The 19,108-nt window shown below is 37.6% G+C and overlaps 1 protein-coding gene across 9 annotated transcripts in view; it reads left to right on the plus strand.

Annotated features, from left to right (window-relative positions):
- Window positions 1–19,108, plus strand: part of NEK11 (NIMA related kinase 11) — a 281,184-nt gene that overhangs the window by 85,600 nt on the left and 176,476 nt on the right. For all 9 annotated transcript variants that reach the window (XM_040480180.1, XM_040480179.1, XM_040480177.1 and 6 more), the window contains 2 exons: window positions 4,842–4,906; window positions 6,115–6,241. In XM_040480180.1, the coding sequence (XP_040336114.1) occupies window positions 4,842–4,906; window positions 6,115–6,241 (192 nt within the window). The remainder of the gene's footprint in view (window positions 1–4,841; window positions 4,907–6,114; window positions 6,242–19,108) is intronic.

A 19,108-nucleotide genomic window follows, 5' to 3' on the forward strand; every position in this document is an offset into this window, starting at 1 on the left:
AAAAAAAAAAAAAAGAGGTTAGAGTGGGAGAGAGCCAAAGCATAAGAGACTGTTGAGAACTGAGAGCAAACTGAGGGTTGATGGGGGGTGGGAGGGAGGAGAGGGTGGGTGATGGGTATTGAGGGCATCTTTTGGGATGAGCACTGGGTGTTGTATGGAAACCAATTTGACAATAAATTTCATATATAAATAAAAAAAAAAAGATAAAGTAAGTGCCTTATTGGCTTCAACAGAGATGTGACAATTTCTTAGCCTGGATTTTCTTGGCTTGTACTTATTCTTGAGGGTTTTTTTCCCCCTTTTAAAAGGTACTTCAAATATGTAACTAAATGTTTATTTCTTCATTAAATTTTTCTGTATGAATAAATTACCAATTGGAAAAAATCCTTTATCAGGCCTTTTCTTACAGATGTAGAAATAGGTGAAAGAGGAGGCTGGAAAAGGAAGACTCCAAATGTGAAGCTGTCTTTGATTTGGCCAACAGTAGGGGTCACAGAGGGTCTTGAGCAGGGAATGGGGTATAAAGAGTGAGGGGGAAGGACGATGTGGCTTCAACTGTTCCCTGTAGTTCATCATTCATTTCTGCTTGATAGCCTCGCACAGACTTTCCTTTTTGATATATTGGTGGTAACAATAACAGTAGAAATATGAGCAGTAATGGTAACAACCGCCACAACCATGGTTCATTCCATTGCTTCATTCACATCTCTGTCCCATGTCACTTTCTCTAAGGCCTTCCCTGACCACCTGATCTAAACTAGCACCTCTTTACCCTGGTTAATCTCTAGCTCCTTGCTGTGCTTTATTGTTTTAATAGCATTAAGCTAGCTGACACTACACACACACACACACACACACACACACACTCATTTAGTTGTTTTCTATTTACCTGACCAGAAAACTTCATAAACACAGAGAATTTGTCTGTCTTGATCAGTCATTGCCAGTGCCTGGCACTGTTCTAAGCATCTGATGGGGTTCTAACGTAACTTCACTGAGACCAGAGAATGTGTGGACTATGTGGTGCTGATTCTTGTAATCTGTTGAGGCTTGCTTTATGGATTAGTTCATTGTCAGTTTTTGAAAATATTCCATGTATTCCTGAAAGAACATGCATTTTTAAGTTTTTTGATAAAATATCCAGTTTATGTATATTAGCTCAAGCTAATTGTTTTTCAAATCCGATTGTTTTGTTAAAGTCTATATCCTTATTAATTTTTTTTCTACTGAATCTATTAATTACTGAGGGAAATATGTTAAATTTCCCCTTGTGATTGTGGATTTGTCAATTTCTCCTTAAAGTTCTATTAATATTTACTTTTCATAGTGTATTTAAGCTTGTGTCATAAGTTGCACACAAGTACAGAATTTAAAAATTTTCCCAATAAATTATTGGTTTATTCATTATGTACTGATACTCTTTATACTTAATTTACCTAATACTTCTTTTTACCAGCTTTCTTTTGCCTGGAATATCTTTTCTGTCCTCTTGCTTTCAACCTCTGTCCTTATGTTTTAAAAAAATTTTTTTTCAACGTTTTATTTATTTTTGGGACAGAGAGAGACAGAGCATGAACGGGGGAGGGGCAGAGAGAGAGGGAGACACAGAATCGGAAACAGGCTACTACAGGCTCTGAGCCATCAGCCCAGAGCCTGACGCGGGGCTCGAACTCACGGACCGCGAGATCGTGACCTGGCTGAAGTCGGACGCTTAACCGACTGTGCCACCCAGGCGCCCCTGTCCTTATGTTTTTTTAAAAAAGGATGTTCTTCGGGGTACCTGGTGGCTCAGTTGGTTAAGTGTCTATTGATTTCAGCTTAGGTCATGATCTTGCAGTTGATGGGTTCGAGTCCCACATCAGGCTGTGCTCTGATAGTGCAGAACTGCTTGGGATTCTCTCTCCCTCTCTCTCTGCTTGTGCTCTCTCTCAAAATAAAATAAGTAAACTTAAAAAATGTTTTTTAAAAAGTGTGTTCTTCATATCAGTTTTTATTTTTTAATTTTTATTATTATTATTATTTATTAAATATAATTTATTGTCAGATTGGTTTCCTTACAACACCCAGTGCTCATCCCGACAGGTGCCCTCCTCAGTGCCCATCACCAACTTTCCCCTCCTCCCCACCCCCCATCAACCCTCAGTTTGTTCTCAGTATTTAAGTCTTATGGTTTGCCTCCCTCCCTCTCTGTAACTTTTCCCCCCTACCTCTCCCCCATGGTCTTCTGTTAAGTTCTTCATATCAGTTTTTAAAAACTAGTTTAGTCCTGTTTCTCTGTGTTTTAATTCATGATTTGAATCCTTTGTGATTAACAATATAGGGAATGTATTTCTACCGTTGTATTTTGTTACATACCTTTTTCTCCTCTCCCTACTTTCTTTTGCTGGTTTTTGAGTGAATGGTGGACAATATATATGAAATAGTGTAGATATGTTGGGTGGTATTTTCTTCTGGAGAGGATCTAATGTTTTTCTGGGTGGTAGTTATAGTAGGGGCAGATCACCTTGAACTAATTGGGTATTGAGTTGGTTTGAGGCTGGTTTGAGACTTTGTGAAGGCCGGTCTTGTTCCAGTATCTAAGAAGTAGTCCTTCAAGGTTTCCAAGACCCAGCCTCATCTTTGTGAATCTACTTAAAGCTCTACCTAGTTTTTAACCTCTTAGCAGCCACCTTCTCCTTACTGTCTTCCCCTAACAATTTAGGATTCAGTAAGTGCCTCAAGGGTAAAAGCCTTGCAGAATGTCACTCACTTCTCTTTTGTTCCCTTTTTTACTGGAAAATTTCCCCCTCAAGTCCTAGCTGCCTTGGTAGATTTGAACTGTAATTTTTGTCTTCTAAGCCAAGGGAAGGTGCTGCAAGCTCTAGCCTAGAGCATTCTGCTTGTGTCAACTGCCCTGAGAGGAACACACAATCTCAAGTGTTGGGCTCACCTCACAGCATTTGCGTTTTCTCCAGGGTCTGGCTCCTCAGGTGCTGACTGCCTAAGTTTGCCTTAGCTGATCTCTGATGTCTTCAAAGACCTGTTGTTGTTTTTAAATTTTACTCAGCTTTTACATTGTGTAAATTTTTCAGTGTTCTCTGTACAGCTATGGAAAGTGGTAGACTTAGTGTTAAAGTTACTCCATCATAGCTGAAGCTGAGGTTTTATTTTTGAGTTTTTAATTTCAATCACATTTTTTCCCCTAGAAATTGTATCTGGTTGTTTTTCTTTTTTTCTTTTTCTTTTTTAAAATGTGTGTTTATTTATTTTGAGGGAGAGAGAGAGAGAGAGAGAGAGAGAGAGAGACAGCATGAGTGGGGAGGGGCAGAGGGATACAGAGAGAGAGAATCCCAAGCAGGATCTGCACCCAGAGCCAAACATGGAGTTCAAACTCAGAAACCGTGAGAACATGTCCCGAACCAAAACCAAGAGTTGGACTCTTAACTGACTTAGCCACCCAGGCACCCCTCTATCTGGTTGTTTTTCAAATCAGCATCATCTTTTTCTGGATAGTATCCTGTTTCTATTTTGTTTTCTATTCCTTTCTTTATTATTTTAATCTCTTAAAATAAACTTATTTCAGAGTTTGAATCCTTCTGGCTTATCTGAAAATCTCAGGGGTATAATTTTAGTGTGTGTTATCTGCTGACTCTTAGTTTGCATTTGCTTCTGGTAGATGCCCCAAGAGGGTATAAGCAGCTGAGAACCAATTTTTATGTTAATTTCTTGGCTTGGGATTTCTGAAGCCATACAGCTATTGCATATTTGAATCCCAAATGTGAGTGAGCAGAGAGGTATGGTTACAGAAAAAAAAGAGATTTTTTTCTTTTTTCTTTTTTTTTTTACCACTCAGAGTTCAGACCTGTACAGATAAACTTTTTTGTCATTTTGTTTACTTGTGAGTCAGTGTTTCTTGGGTCATCCTTTCAGTTAAGGTACAAACCACTAATGGGTCTCCACATTACATGGACTCAAGGTCTTGGCTCTTATTTCTATGAGGCCATTAAAACTGGCCCATTGGTTGCTGACCTTAGCACACCCCTGGGGCAGCTGAGAAATCGGTACCTACTGCCCACTCGGATTTTCAGTATTCTTTTTATATAAAGCCTCAGGAATTTGTTTCATTTTCTTGTAGGCTCGGCTGTGCATATGTGAAGATATTTGTACACTTTATGACTCGTTTTTAGGTGTTTCTTAGGTAAATGTTTTCAAGTTGTCTAGTTCTTCATAATTCCGGAAACAAAAGTCTTAACTGACATAATTTATATTGCTGGCTTATACAGTCAGACTTAATAAATGTTATCTATTATTAAATATCACCATCAGCATTATTATTTCCACAAACACATAAAACCTGAACATTTTGATTTAATACATATAATAGTTTATATATATATAATATTTCTAGAATATGAAACTATTATATGTTCTACAAAAATATGTTATATGTAAGTATAACATATAATATGTAATAGATTATCTATAGTAGATTGTAAAACTTTATGATAACTGGTCTGTCCACTAAGTGTATGGCTAGTACATACAGTACTATGTATATCAGCTACAGAAACACAATAAAATTTGAAATACAGTGAACTATTGAAAGAGTTTAAACCACATCACTCTTCTCCCAACTACAAGTTCTGCTCACTTAAAAAATGTTTTTTAAACTCTTATTTCCTTAGGGGAACTAGAAAATGCTGTGGATTTGTAGCTTTTAAGCATTGAAAGACTTATCTATGGGAATATGTATTTATGTGTGAATCACTTCACATATACCTATATATATTATTTATGTTAGGAATAAAAAATTTTATATTTTGCATGAAATTCTATATCTTGTTTTTTTTGCCTTTTTGTAGGAAGATACTTCATCGAGACTTGAAATCAAAGAATATATTTCTGAAAAATAATCTGCTTAAAATTGGTAAGATACTTTAAAATATGTATTCCAGAAACATGGGAGAGTATATTCTAGATGTTATCAATAAATATATCACATTGAAGTATATCGTATCTAGAAGTGTTAGAGTAATTTCTGGATTATTTTTAACTTCTCAAACTTTTGTTTTTTTCTTGGTTGAGGCCAAAAGTCCCAATTATTTTGTTTCCAAGTATCTGATGTAAATTGAAGTGTAAGACATTTGCTATGTACTTGATAATTGAACTAATAATTTTTGAGTTTCTTACTCCATGCCAGGCACTTTGCAAGTAGTTAGACTTGTTTTACTAGTTTGATTAATTAGTACAGGTTTTCCACTTATTTTATCACAAGCAACTGGCAGTTATCACAGATAATTAAAATGTTGATATAATAGATTTGTTAATTTTTAGTTCTTCAGAACCATGCTTCCATTCATAATGGTTACTGGATTGTTTAATATTCCTGTCAGATGTTCTTAGAAAGGGAAAGCATAAAAGCATGTAACTAGTTAGGTGAGTAAAGAGAAGCTAATAGATTCAAACTTTTATAGTCGTGTTCTTCAAAAGTCTCAGGTCTTTTATATGAAATTTTTTCTTTATTGTAAATGAAGAACAAACACTCCCCCCTCAGGTGCAATTGCAGAGCATTATATTCAGCCCTTCCAGAATAATTTTGTTTGTTTGTTATTTCAGACCTGAAATAGCTTTTTGTTTCAAGTTGCTGGTTCTCCATAATTCCAGAAATAAAAAGTTTTAGCTTTTCTGGCTCAAAGTCTTATTTCTCCTATAAGGCCTATGTTTTGTGTTTATGTGTTTTTTTTTTAATGTTTATTTCTTTTTGAGAGACAGAGAGGGACAGAACGTGAGCAGAGGAGGGGCAGAGAGAGGGAGACACAGAATCCGAAGCAGGCTCCAGGCTCCCAGCTGTCAGCACAGAGTCCGACACGGGGCTGGAACTCACAAACCGTGAGATCATGATCTGAGCCAAAGTCAGACACTTAACTGACTGAGCAACCCAGGCACCCCTAAGGCTATGTTTTTTAAAACTATTCACCAGCATTGTGTGATTTAAAAGATATTATTTTTCTTCTCTTTTCCTTTAAAACGGTATGAGTCATTGCATATTTAAAATTGTCAAATTAGACAGTTGTTAATTTCCACGCTGGTTTTCATTGTTTTAAAGTATTTGTAAAAATTAATTTTTATTTCAAGGGGATTTTGGAGTTTCTCGACTCCTAATGGGATCCTGTGATCTAGCCACCACTTTAACTGGAACTCCTCATTACATGAGTCCAGAGGCTCTGAAACACCAAGGTTACAACACAAAGTCGGACATCTGGTGAGTGGGCAGTGGGCTAGTCCTGATGACGTATACATCTGCTGCACTGAGAGAACGATGCATTTTGGTTTTAGGCTCATTTACTTGCTACATCCACTCACTTTATTTTTGAAGTATGAGTCATTCTTTGACCAGAGTAAAGGAGAGTTTTTTTGGATTTCGAACTTGCTATTTTCATTATATTAATTTCAAAAATTCTCTTTATTTACAGGTTAATTGGTTAGTTTGGATTTTTTTCTTCTTGAACCACAAGGGAAAGTTATTAATGTATCATAAACATTAAATGTTGATAGATTTCTGCTAGCCTATTATATAAAGTAGTTATAATCTTAAACACTGTGCTTTATTTTATTTAAGATTAGCTTCCACTTCTGTGGAGAATGTACAGCTTTATTTTTTTTTTTCAACGTTTATTTATTTTTGGGACAGAGAGAGACAGAGCATGAATGGGGGAGGGGCAGAGAGAGAGAGAGACACAGAATCGGAAACAGGCTCCAGGCTCTGAGCCATCAGCCCAGAGCCCGACGCGGGGCTCGAACTCCCGGACTGCGAGATCGTGACCTGGCTGAAGTCGGACGCCTAACCGACTGCGCCACCCAGGCGCCCCCAGCTTTATTTTTTTTCTTCTTGTTGCATATAAGAATTTTTACTGAAGATACTAGCTTTTAAGAATAAATGTAAATTAAAAAATGTCTGGGTTTTCAATGATAGATGCATCTGAGATTTCTCCATTTATATGTGCTCTTGTACCAAAGGAATCTCTCATTCTTTGTCATGGAACCAGTCAAATCTCAGTACAGAAGCCTCGTGGAAAATTGTATTCTATTGTTAGCAATAGATCCTATTTAGGGAAAATCTCTTCTCTTTGAAGAGGAATCATATAATTTTCAGCTTGTTAAGGGTTGAAAGGACAATCTAGTTGAGAGCCTGTTAATTAAGTAAATAATTATTGTATGCAAATCAACTTAAGTACTTCTGAGCTTTCAAAGATGAGCAGTGTGAAAGATTATGTCTACTTCATTCTTCTAAAGAAGATAAAGTAGAAACTTACCTTTCCTGCAGCTAGGGAAAAGTAAGCACAACAGTGGATATGACTTTGGATTTTCACAAGGGTCATTACTCGTGTTCTTGTTCTGGTGCCTCCCAAGTGGGAGAGAACACTGTCAACATTAGGTCTGGCTATGGCAGATAGCCATCCATCCTGTCCCTTCAGTTCATTCTTGTGATTATTCATTTCTACATTCTTCAGTGGTTTTTATTTTTTCATTGTTAGCCCGTTTCTACCCTGATGGTCTTTTCCAATTTACCTACCATCTTTCCTCTGTCATAACCTTCCCCTAATACCCTCCTCCCAAAACAAACACAAAATGAACAAAAACCACAAAGGTATGTTCCAGGAAATGAGTTTCTTTAGATTTTGCTTTATCGAGCATCTACTACTAGATGCCCCTTAGGAAGTCTTCTTGCTCTTTTTTGAGTAGCTTTCTTCAGTTCGAGAAGATCAATCTTGGGCTTTGGATTGGATTTGGGTTGCATATTTACAACTCTCTTTGCACTTAATTTTGTTTATTATTTGGACATTTAAAAATAGGTTCAAATCTATAATTTCTTCATAATTAAAATTACATGGTACGTCAGGAAGATGTTACATCCTTTCATTTGAATTAAGAATAAATTAATTTATGAAGCCCATTGCTAAGCCTTTGGAATTACATTTAGCAAGAAGGCTGGCTCTTTTGGTCGGGTATCTACATCTGCTTGCCGAATCAGATGTATGTCTCCTCAGAAACTTGGGCAACAGGACCCACAGACGGAAGAGTAAAAAGCACACAGTTCTTTTGGTCTTCATTGGGTCTATTGTAGTTCTTTTTTTACAATCTGCTCTTAGGGGCACCTGGGTGGCTCAGTCAGTTAAGCATCTGACTCTTGATTTCAGCTAAGGTCATGATCTCATGGTTCATGAGTTTGAGCCCCACATCCGGCTCTGTGCTGACAGCAGAGACCCTGCTTGGGATTCTCTCTCTCTCTCTCTCTGCCTTTCCCCCACTCACACTGTGTTTCTCAAAGTAAATAAATAAACATTAAAAAAAAAAACCCTGCTCCTAATATTGCAAAAGAATTATAGGAATATCAGTATTGCATAAAGAATTATAGGAATATTCCTAATATGGGAATTATAGGAATATCATAAAGAATATAGGAATTATCAAGAATATCAGAATTACAGGGCTATAGAATAAGAATAGTATTGCTATAATGTTTTAAGCTTATAAAAATGGTATTTGTCTCAGACAAAACTTAAAAAAACCTAAAACCTCACAAATATAAAAATGCAGGAGAATTTTAATGTATTTTTTGTGAGCATTAGGTCAGCTCTCCTTGCAGATATTATTAACTATTCAGCAAGTACAAGCTAAGGACTTATCATCACCCTGACCCCAAATAACCACCTTATTATGAATTTGGTAATTACCTTAGTTGTATCTGAATCAAAACAGGCTTATCTGGTAATGAAATTTCTATTGCCAAACCTAAAGTGGAAAGAATAACAGAGAACTATTAATTATAGTGGCATATACATAAGTGTGATGAGTAATCTTTGGGAGGCACTCAGAAAAAATAGATTGAATGGGGTTGAGAATTTGTTTTCCGAATCTCAGTGTGTAGCATATGTTTACTGTGGAATATTTTCTTATAATTGGAAATACTTGTGAATAATTGACAGGTGTTTTGTTTAAACACTAATAGCTGTACTTATGATATCTATAATACTTAATGAAGAATTGGTATACTACTAATTATATTTCATCTGCTAATGTTTGCCCATTGTAACCTTATCCTCTTTCTGCAATCTGTTAAACCTTTTGGGATTCATTTATTTATAGCAATCAAGTAAAGAGAAGTCTCTCTCTTAAAAGTGGGTGAGGTTCCAAAAGTTTATAAACACTAGAAGGTTAAGATAATTAGGTTCATTGAGAGCAGTACTTTGAACACTGCTGATTTGTATAAGCAGTTGCTGAACACTTCTCCCCCACAGAAAAAATATAATATAGGAGTTGGGTTCCTAGGCCAGCTCTTGAAACTGATTTAAACTTTGAATAGTTAGAATTTATTGTTTTGGTAGGAGAAACAAATAAAGGACAATACTATTCGAATAATGGTTCTATAATTAAACAGAAAAGAAACAGAATATTTCATTGTTGGACTTATCTCTCTTGTGAAAGGCAACCAGATGGCTCTTTAATCTTGTGCCCCTATGTTCTTTGGACCATTTTAGTGGAGGGAATGATGGTGGGCATAGTAGGGGTATCAGAGTGTAATGCGAAGCTCTCAGGATTTTGCTCAGAGATCTGCTCCAAGGGTTGGCTGCTTAAGAGACATGGTAGGAGTCTAGTTCACACTCTAAGTCAGACTTTAGTGATGTTGGGCAGAAATGTCAGACAAGGCTTAGCTACAGGTAGAAGAAAACAAAGAACTGGCACCTGCCTGATCTACCAGAACTAAGAAAGTATCCTCATAGGAGAGCGTTCCCAAACTGGACAGGGAAAGGGGCCAGAGTGGAGAACGAGTCTGTTTTCTGGTGAAGGATTGAGGAAACCAAGGCCAACTTGGCAGCAGTGCGTGTAGCTAATGTGGGGCCTGCAAGTAGCTGGCAGCCAACAGCTCCATCTTGGTGAAGGAAGCTCTGGAGCAAGAGAGCCCATTTCTCTCACCTTCCCATGGTCTGAGAAATTCTTGTGTGGATTTAGAACTAAGCTGTTAGGCAAGGAATGCCTTCCTAGGGAGTGACAACTGGTGTCATTATTTTCACCCAACAGAAGCGAAGTAGGAAAACATTTCAGTCAAGTGCAGTAGATTTGGATATTAATACCTGCTTTCAATGAGTAGCATGAAATGACTGATTTAAAATCTGGAGATAATATCCAGCCTGGTCAGTTTTACTAAAGTTCATAATACAACCGTAGCAACAGAACCAGAATTGTCTATCGAGTGCATACTCTGTGATTGACAGTTAATGTGCTAAGCACTTTATCCAAATAAGTGTATTTGTCACTACAAAAAAAAAATCATACAGTTTATAATTTTACAACCTGCTTTTTTTCACTTAGCAAAAGGAAATATTGCTCTGCATTAACAAATGTATCTACATATCATTTAAATGTTTGCATAGTATTCTATACTTGGATACAATCATTTTTTTCAACCAGTAATGTTTATTAAGCATTATTTAATGTTTTCTTTGAAGATTTTATCTTTGTTTTTGTATTTAGGCATTTTTAGGGTGCAGTGTATATGGGTGTGGATTTGCATTTATCCTACTTTGAGTCAGTTGAGCCTCTTGGACATATAGATTGATGTATTTCCTCAGATTTGAAAAGTTTTCAGCCATTATTTCTTTGTGTATTTTTTCTTCTCTTTTCTCTCTCTCCTTGCCTTCTGGTACTCCCATTATGCATATGTTGGTGTGCTTCATGGTCTCCCACACTTCTCTAAGGCTTTATTCATTTTTCTTAATTTTTCTCTGTGTTCTTCAGATTGTATAATATCTGTCTATCTATCTTCAAGTTCATTGATTCTTCTGCTAGTTAAAGTCTACTGTTGAGCCCCTGTAGTGAATTTTTTTCTTTCAGTTATGGTACGTTTCAACTACAGAATTTCTATTTGGTGCTTTTTTTTTTTAATATAATTTCTTACCTCTTTACCGATATTCTTCATTTGGTGTCACATTTATATCATACTCTACTTATTTAAACATGGTTTCTTTTAGTTCTTTGAACATATTAATGATGTTGATTGGAAGTCTTTGTCTGTTAAATCTGATATCCGAGACCTCTCAGTTAGTTTCTATTTCCTGCTTTCCCTCTCTGTATATGGATATTTTCCTTTGCATGTCTCTCATTATTAGTGAAAACTGAACATTTTAGATAATGCATTGTATCAACTCTGAATATTTATTCTTTGCATTCCTCCCGCCACTCTGAGGCTTGCTATTGTTTGCCTCTCTTTTTTTTTCTAAGTTTATTTATTTATTTTGAGAGAGACAGCATGAGAGTGCATGAGTGGGGGAGGGGCAGAGGGAGAGGGAGAGAGAGAGAATCACCAGCAGGCTCTGTGGTGTCAACATGGAGCCCAACATGGGACTTGATCCCATGAACTGTGAGATCATGGCCTGAGTCAATATCAAGAGTTGTGTGCTCAAGCAACTGAGCCACCCAGGTGCCCTGCTATTGTTTGCTTCCTTATTCACTTAGTGACATACCTGATTATTCTACTGAAACCTATTTCCCTTCCAATGTGAAACCTCTAGTGTCATTCCTCAAAGAGTATAGCCTTGGGCACGTGTGCAGTGAGCATTGGGATGACCGTGGTTTTAGAAAGTCTCTCTGTCCCTTTCCCTATCTCTCTGTTGAGCTGTTTCTGCTGGTATTACACCCAGTTGTTAGCCTTAACTAATTGCGAACTTATTGCTCTATTATTTTCAACAATGCCTTAAGGTTGCTCTCCAGTCTGTTCCAATTAAATTTGAGCCTCTTTGCAGATGTAGTTTTTGAGGCCAGTCTTTCAGGTTTGAAATTTGGATATTTTTAACTATCTCTTTCCCTGACTTTCTCTGGTGAAGTAGCTTATTGTGCTCATGAAACTGCCAATCTCCTCTTAATTGCTTGCCACCAAAATCTTCATCATTTCTGAGAGTGGAGTTTAGGCTTAAATTTCCTACACTCTGTTCCAAATAAAATCAGTCCCTTTGGGGAGAGCTTCTGAACCCTCTCTTATTATGGCCTGTCTTAGCCCTAGGCAAAATATCTGAGCACTGCTCAGGAGATGGAAGTAGGGACATGGCCCACTTTTCTTAGAGTGACACTCCAGCTCATGAGCAGTGTACTGGCCAGGGGCAGTAGCCTCTCTTCTTGGCTTGCCTCTTCTGGGGTGGAACCTCTACCCCATGAGCAAAGGTGATCAGGGCACCCCAGTATTCTCTGTCTGCTGTTCCTGGGGTAGAGCCCCCATTCTACTAGTAGGAACTAGGTAGAGGAAAGGAGCCATTACTATCTTGGTTACACTCACCTGGCATTTAATCTGTATAACAAAGCTGGGGAGATGAGAAATGCCGGAAGCTTGTTCCTCCTGGAGAGATATCCAAGCCCATGACTGGTTTCTGGAGGAAGGGGGAGCCCCATCTTCTCGGCCACATTTGCTCAGAGTGAAATTTTTGTCACATTAAGCTGAGGGAGTGGCTAGGTGCCACAAACTCTTGTTTTTACAGAGACTTAATAGATTTTTTTGAATAAATGTCTCCTCGTTTACAGTATGCCCTTAAGACAATTTTCAGTGACATTAAATTGTTGGGGGTTTTTGGTAATTTTCACTAGTTACAGCTGTTTTGCTAAGGAGCGGGTCTGCTGAGCTCCTCATGATGCCACCACTTTGGAACTGTTCTCCCCAAGGCCTTACTGTTGGAATTAAAGATTTTTATTTATCTGTTTCCTCTGTTAAACAGTGTTTAAAAATAGACTGGAGCAGGGAGAGGCTGATGGAACCTAAAGAAGGGAGATAGGCAGGCCTTGTATTAATTTCATATATTCCATACTCCTAATGCTCTGTCCATCTTAAAAGACCCTATGGAAACTACCAGAGATGATTAAAGCAGTTGGAGCACAGCCATTCCATCAAAATGTGAAGCGGTGCAGGCTGTTGCCGTATCCAGCCTTTATGGAGCGGCTGAGTGAATAACAGTCGGCAATGGAGGAATACTTGAATCATCATTTCCATTGCCAATCCACCTTCTCACCCCAACTTTGAACACTGCCCATGTTCATTTCCCAAACTTTATAGTTTATATGGAATCTGTGATCATGACCCCAAGAGTAGCTAAAGATGCAAAAGAAAAACACATTTCCCTTTCATTTTCTCCTCAACCACACTGTGATCTCCCTGTCCTCCTCTCTCCCCTTGCTGTTGCTTCCATCTTCTGTTCTTCCATTGGCCAAATTTTTATGGTATGGAGGACACAGGACCACCACACAGGAGGAAGAGCAGATGATCTTCTTTCAAACATTGTGCTCAATGATGGAAGAAAGTAATTAAAAAGAGCTGGTATGTACAAGACGAAATTCACCCAAACTTTACTTCTAAATTTTTGTGAGTCTTCCCGCAAACATGATAGTATATTTGGATGATAAGGTGGAAAGAATACATTCACCTTTGCTTTTACATATTCTTTTGAGGGGTGCCTGGATGGCTCAGTTGGTTAAGCGTTTGACTTCGGCTCAGGTCATGATCTCATGGTTCACAAGTTCGAGCCCCACATCAGGCTCTGTGCTGACAGCTCAGAGCCTGGAGCCTGCTTTGGATTCTGTGTCTCCCTCTCTCTCTACCTCTGCCACACTCATGTTCTTTCTCTCTCTCAAAAATAATAAGCATTAAAAAAAATATTCTTTTGAAAATTCAGTTCCTCAGACACCTTAGCTACATTTCAAGTGCTCAGTGGCCACATGTGGCTACTGGTTATTGTGTACAGAAACATAGAATATTTCTGACATTGCAAAAAATTGTATTGGACAGTCCTGGAATATTCTGCTCCAGACCCTTTGGGGCTTACCCTGGGATTTTCTTGCATTCATGCAGATTTTGGATTGGGCAGATCCCCTAATACTTTCAGAAGCTATTCTTGAATGGGTCTCCTGTGCTTTTCAGTAAGTAATTTGGGGCCATTTTGAAGTTCTTCTGTTATGGGGTCCTTCAGTTGCTCCATTGATTCCCTCTGCTACTTCTCACAAAGATGCTGATACTGTGCAGGTCACATGGTGACTGTGGTTTGTCTCCACTTCCTTGTATTTCTAGGTTTCAAGGGACACCTTGCCACCTAACTTTGTTGAAAATGTTGGTCATTGTTTTGGTTTTGCTATCTAGCTGCTCTGCTTTCCATGTGAATTTAAGGAAGATGCAGAAACTATGCTTCTGATGTAGTTACCACTTTCTCCCAAATATTCAGAATCAAAATTTAAACAAAATCCCTGGGTGATTTGTATGCGTCTTAAAGCTCAGGGAGAACTAATAGAGGTTCTGGGATATGTTAGGCCCTTATAAAATGGTTGCTATATAATACTGCTTCTGAAGTATTAGTTTAAGGAGTCCAGTGTCTTTCATTTTATTTAGATAAAGTTTATATTGATATTCAACTCCACCTCACTACACATTTTCATTTAGGGTACAACACACTAAAGCAAATCCCACTATTCTTTTATTAAATTTATATTACTCTCTATTCAACTGCTTAAATTATGTATACTCTTTCTTTCTTTCTTTCTTTCTTTCTTTCTTTCTTTCTAGAGAGAGAGATAGAGAGAGCACAAGTCTGGGGGAGGGGCAGAAAGCGAGGGAGAGAGAGAATCTTTTTTTTTTAATTTTATTTTTTATTTTTTAAAATTTACATCTGTTTAGTTAGCACATGGTGCAACAATAATTTCAGGAGTAGATTCCTTAGTGCCTCTTACCCATTTAGCCCATCCGCCCTCCCACAGCCCCTCCAGTAACCCTCAGTTTGTTCTCCATATTTATGAGTCTCTTATGTTTTGTACCCCTCCCTGTTTTTATATTGTTTTTGTTACCTTTCCCTTATGTTCATCTGTTTTGTCTCTTAAAGTCCTCATATGAGTGAAGTCATATGATTTTTCTCTTTCTCTGACTCACTAATTTCACTTAGCATAATACCCTCCAGTTCCATGCACGTAGTTGCAAATGGCAAGATTTCATTCTTTTTGATTGCTGAGTAATACTCCATTGTATATATATACACCACGTCTTCTTTATCCATTCATCCATCAATGGACATTTGGGCTCTTTCCATACTTTGGCTATTGTTGATAGTGCTGCTATAAACATGGGGGTGCCTGTGTCCCTTTGAAACAGCACACCTGTATCCCATGGATAAATGCCTAGTAGTGCAATTGCTGTGTCTTAGGGTAGTTCTATTTTTAGTTTTTTGAGGACTGAAAATACTGTTTTCCAGAATGGCTGCACCAATTTGGATTCCCACCAGCAGGGCAAAAGAGATCCTCTTTCTCTGCATCCTCGCCAACATCTGTTGTTGCCTGAGTTGTTAATGTTAGCCATTGTGACAGGTGTAAGGTGGTATCTCATTGTGTTTTTGATTTGTATTTCCCTGATGATGAATGATGTGGAGCATTTTTTCATGTGTCGGTTGGCCATCTGGATGTCTTCTGTGGAGAAGTCTCTATTTGTGTTTTTGCCCATTTCTTCACTGGATTCTTTGTTTTTTGGGTGTTGAGTTGGATAAGTTCTTTATCGATTTTGGATACTAACCCTTTATCTGATATGTCGTTTGCAAATATCTTCTCCCATTCCATCGGTTGCCTTTTAGTTTTGCTGATTGTTTCCTTTGCTGTGCAGAAGCTTTTTATTTTGATGAGGTCCCAATAGTTCATTTGTGCTTTTGTTTCCCTTGCCTCCAGAGACATGTTGAGTAAGAAGTTGCTGAGGCTAAGATCAAAGAGGTTTTTTCCTGCTTTCTCCTCGAGAATTGTGATGGCTTCCTGTTTTACATTGAGGTCTTTCATCCATTTTGAGTTATTTTTGTGTATGGTGTAAGAAAGTGGTCCAGGTTCATTCTTCTGCATGTCGCTGTCCAGTTTTCCCAGCACCACTTGCTGAAGAGACTGTCTTTATTCCTTCCTTTGGATATTCTTTCCTGCTTTGTCAAAGATTAGTTGGCCATACATTTGTGGATCCATTTCTGGGTTCTCTATTCTGTTCCATTGATCTGAGTGTCTGTTCTTGTGCCAGTACCATACTGTCTTGATGATTACAGCTTTGTAGTATACCTTAAAGTCTGGGATTTTGATGTCTCTCACTTTGGTTTTCTTTTTCAAGATTGCTTTGGCTATTCGGGGTCTTTTCTGGTTCCATACAAATTTTAGGATTATTTGTTCTAGCTCTGTGAAGAATGCTGGTGTTATTTTGATAAGGATTGCATTGCCTATGTAGATTGCTTTGGATAGTATTGACATTCTAAAAATATTTGTTCTTCCTATCCAGGAGCATGGAATCTTTTTCAATTTCTTTGTGTCTTCTTCAATTTCTTTCATAAGCTTTCTATAGTTTTCAGTGTACAGATTTTTCACTTCTTTGATTAGATTTTTTCCTGGTATTTTATGGGTTTTGGTGCAATGTAAATGAGATCGATTCCTTGATTTTTCTTTCTGTTGCTTCCTTGTTGGTGTATAGGAATGCAATCAATTTCTGTGCGTTGATTTTATTTCCTGCAACTTTGCTGAATTCATGAATCAATTCTAGCAGTTTTTTGGTGGAATCTTTTGGGTTTTCCATATAGAGTGTCATGTCATTTGTGAAGAGTGAAAGTTTGACCTCCTCCTGGCCGATTTGGATGCCTTTTATTTCTTTGTGCTGTCTGATTGCAGAGGCTAAGACTTCCAAAACTATGTTGAATAACAGTGGTGAGAGTGGACATCCCTGTCTTATTCCTGACCTCAGGGGGAAAGCTCTCAGTTTTTCCCCGTTGAGGATGATATTAGCATTGGGTCGTTCATATATGGCTTTTATGATCTCGAGGTATGCTCTTTCTATCCCTACTTTCTTGAGGGTTTTTATCAAGAAAGGATGCTGTCAAATGCTTTCTCTGCATCTATTGAGAGGATCCTATGGTTGTTGTCCTTTCTATTATTGATGTGATGAATCACGTTAATTGTTTTGCCGATACTGAGGCAGCCCTGCATCCCAGGTATAAATCCCACTTGGTCGTGGCGAATAATTTTTTAATGTATTTTTGGATCCAGTTGGCTAATATCTTCTTGAGGATTTTTGTATCCGTGTTCATCAGGGAGATTGGTATATAGTTCTCCTTTTTAGTGGGGTCTCTGTCTGGTTTTGGAATCAAGGTTATGTTAGCTTCATAGAAAGAGTTTGGAAGTTTTCTTCCATTTCTATTTTTTGGAACACCTTCAAGAGAATAGGTGTTAACTCTTCCTTAAATGTTTGGTAGAATTCCCCTGGAAAGCCATCTGGCCCTGGACTCTTGTTTTTTGGCAGATTTTTGGTTACTAATTCAATTTTCTTACTGGCTATAGGTCTGTTCAAATTTTCTATTTCTTCCTGTTTCAGTTTTGGTAGTGTATATGTTTCTAGGAATTTGTCCATTTCTTCCATATTGCCCATTTTATTGGCATATAATTGCTCATAATATTCTCTTAATATTGTTTTTATTTCTGCTGTGTTAGTTGTGATCTCTCCTCTTTCATTCTTGGTTTTATTTAGTTGGGTCCTTTCCTTTTTCTTCGTGATCAAACTGGCTAGTGGTTTGTCAATTTTGTTGATTCTTTCAAAGAACCAGCTTCTGGTTTCATTGATCTGTTCTGTTTTTTTGGTTTCAATAGCATTAATTTCTGCTCTAATCTTTATTATTTCCTGTCTTCTGCTGGTTCTGGGGTTTTATTTGCTCTTCTTTTTCCAGCTCCTTAAGGCATAAGGTTAGCTTGTGTATCTGAGATCTTTCTTCCTTCTTTAGGAAGGCCTGGATTGCTATATACTTTCCTCTTATGACCTCCTTTGCTGCATCCCAGAGGTTTTGGGTTGTGTTGTTATCATTTTCATTGACTTCCATATACTTTTAATTTCCTCTTTAACTGCTTGGTTAGCCCATTCATTCTTTAATAGGATGTTCTTCAGTCTCCAAGTTTTTGTTACCTTTCCAAATTTTTTCTTGTGGTTGATTTTGAGTTTCATAGAATTGTGGTCTGAAAATATGCACAGTATGATCTCAGCCTCTTTGTACTTACTTAGGACTGATTTGTGCCCCAGTATATGGTCTATTCTGGAGAATGTTCCATGTGCACTGGAGAAGAATGTATATTCTGCGGTTTCAGGGTGAAATGTTCTGAATATATCTGTTAAGTCCATCTGGTCCCGTGTGTCATTCCAAGCCATTGTTTCCTTGTGGATTTTTTGATTAGATGATCTATCCATTGCTGTGAGTGGGGTGTTGAAGTCTTCTATTATTATGGTATTACTATCGTTGAGTTTCTTTATGTTTGTGATTAATTGATTTATATATGTGGGTGCTTGCACATTTGGTGCCTAAATGTTTACAATTGTTAGGTCTTCTTGGTGGATAGACCCCTTGATTGTGATATAATGCCCTTCTGCATCTCTTGATACAGTCCTTATATTAAGGTCTAGATTGTCTGATATAAGTATGGCTACTCCAGCTTTCTTTTGTTGACCATTAACATGATAGATGGTTCTCCATCCCCTTATTTTCAATCTGAAGGTGTCTTTATGTCTGAAGTGGGCCTCGTGTAAACAGCATCTAGGTGGGTCTTGTTTTCTTATCCATTCTGTTACCCTATGTCTTTTGATTGGAGCATTGAGTCCATTGACGTTTAGAGTGAGTACTGAAAGATATGAATTTATTGTCCTAATGATGCTTGTACAGTTGGAGTTTCTGGTGGTGTTCTCTGGTCCTTTCTAATGTTTGTTGCTTTTGGTATTTATATGTATATAAATATAAATATAAATAAAATAAATATGTATATTTATTATTTATGTATATGTAAATAAATATAAATATGTATATGTGTATATATATATATATATATTTTTTTTTCATCTTTTCTCCCCTCAGAGTTCCCCTTAAAATTTCCTGCAGGGCTGGTTTAGTGGTCACAAACTCCTTTAAGTTTTGTTTGTCTGGGAAACTTTTTTATCTCTCTTTCTATTTTGAATGACAGCCTTGCTAGATAAAGAATTCTTGGCTGCAGGGGCGCCTGGGTGGCTCAGTTGTTTAAGCGTCCAACTTCGGCTCAGGTCATGATCTCACAGTTCATGAGTTTG

Source organism: Herpailurus yagouaroundi, unplaced genomic scaffold, assembly GCF_014898765.1.
Source record: "Herpailurus yagouaroundi ecotype Mexico unplaced genomic scaffold, PumYag 159, whole genome shotgun sequence".
Taxonomy (NCBI): Eukaryota; Metazoa; Chordata; class Mammalia; order Carnivora; family Felidae; genus Herpailurus; species Herpailurus yagouaroundi.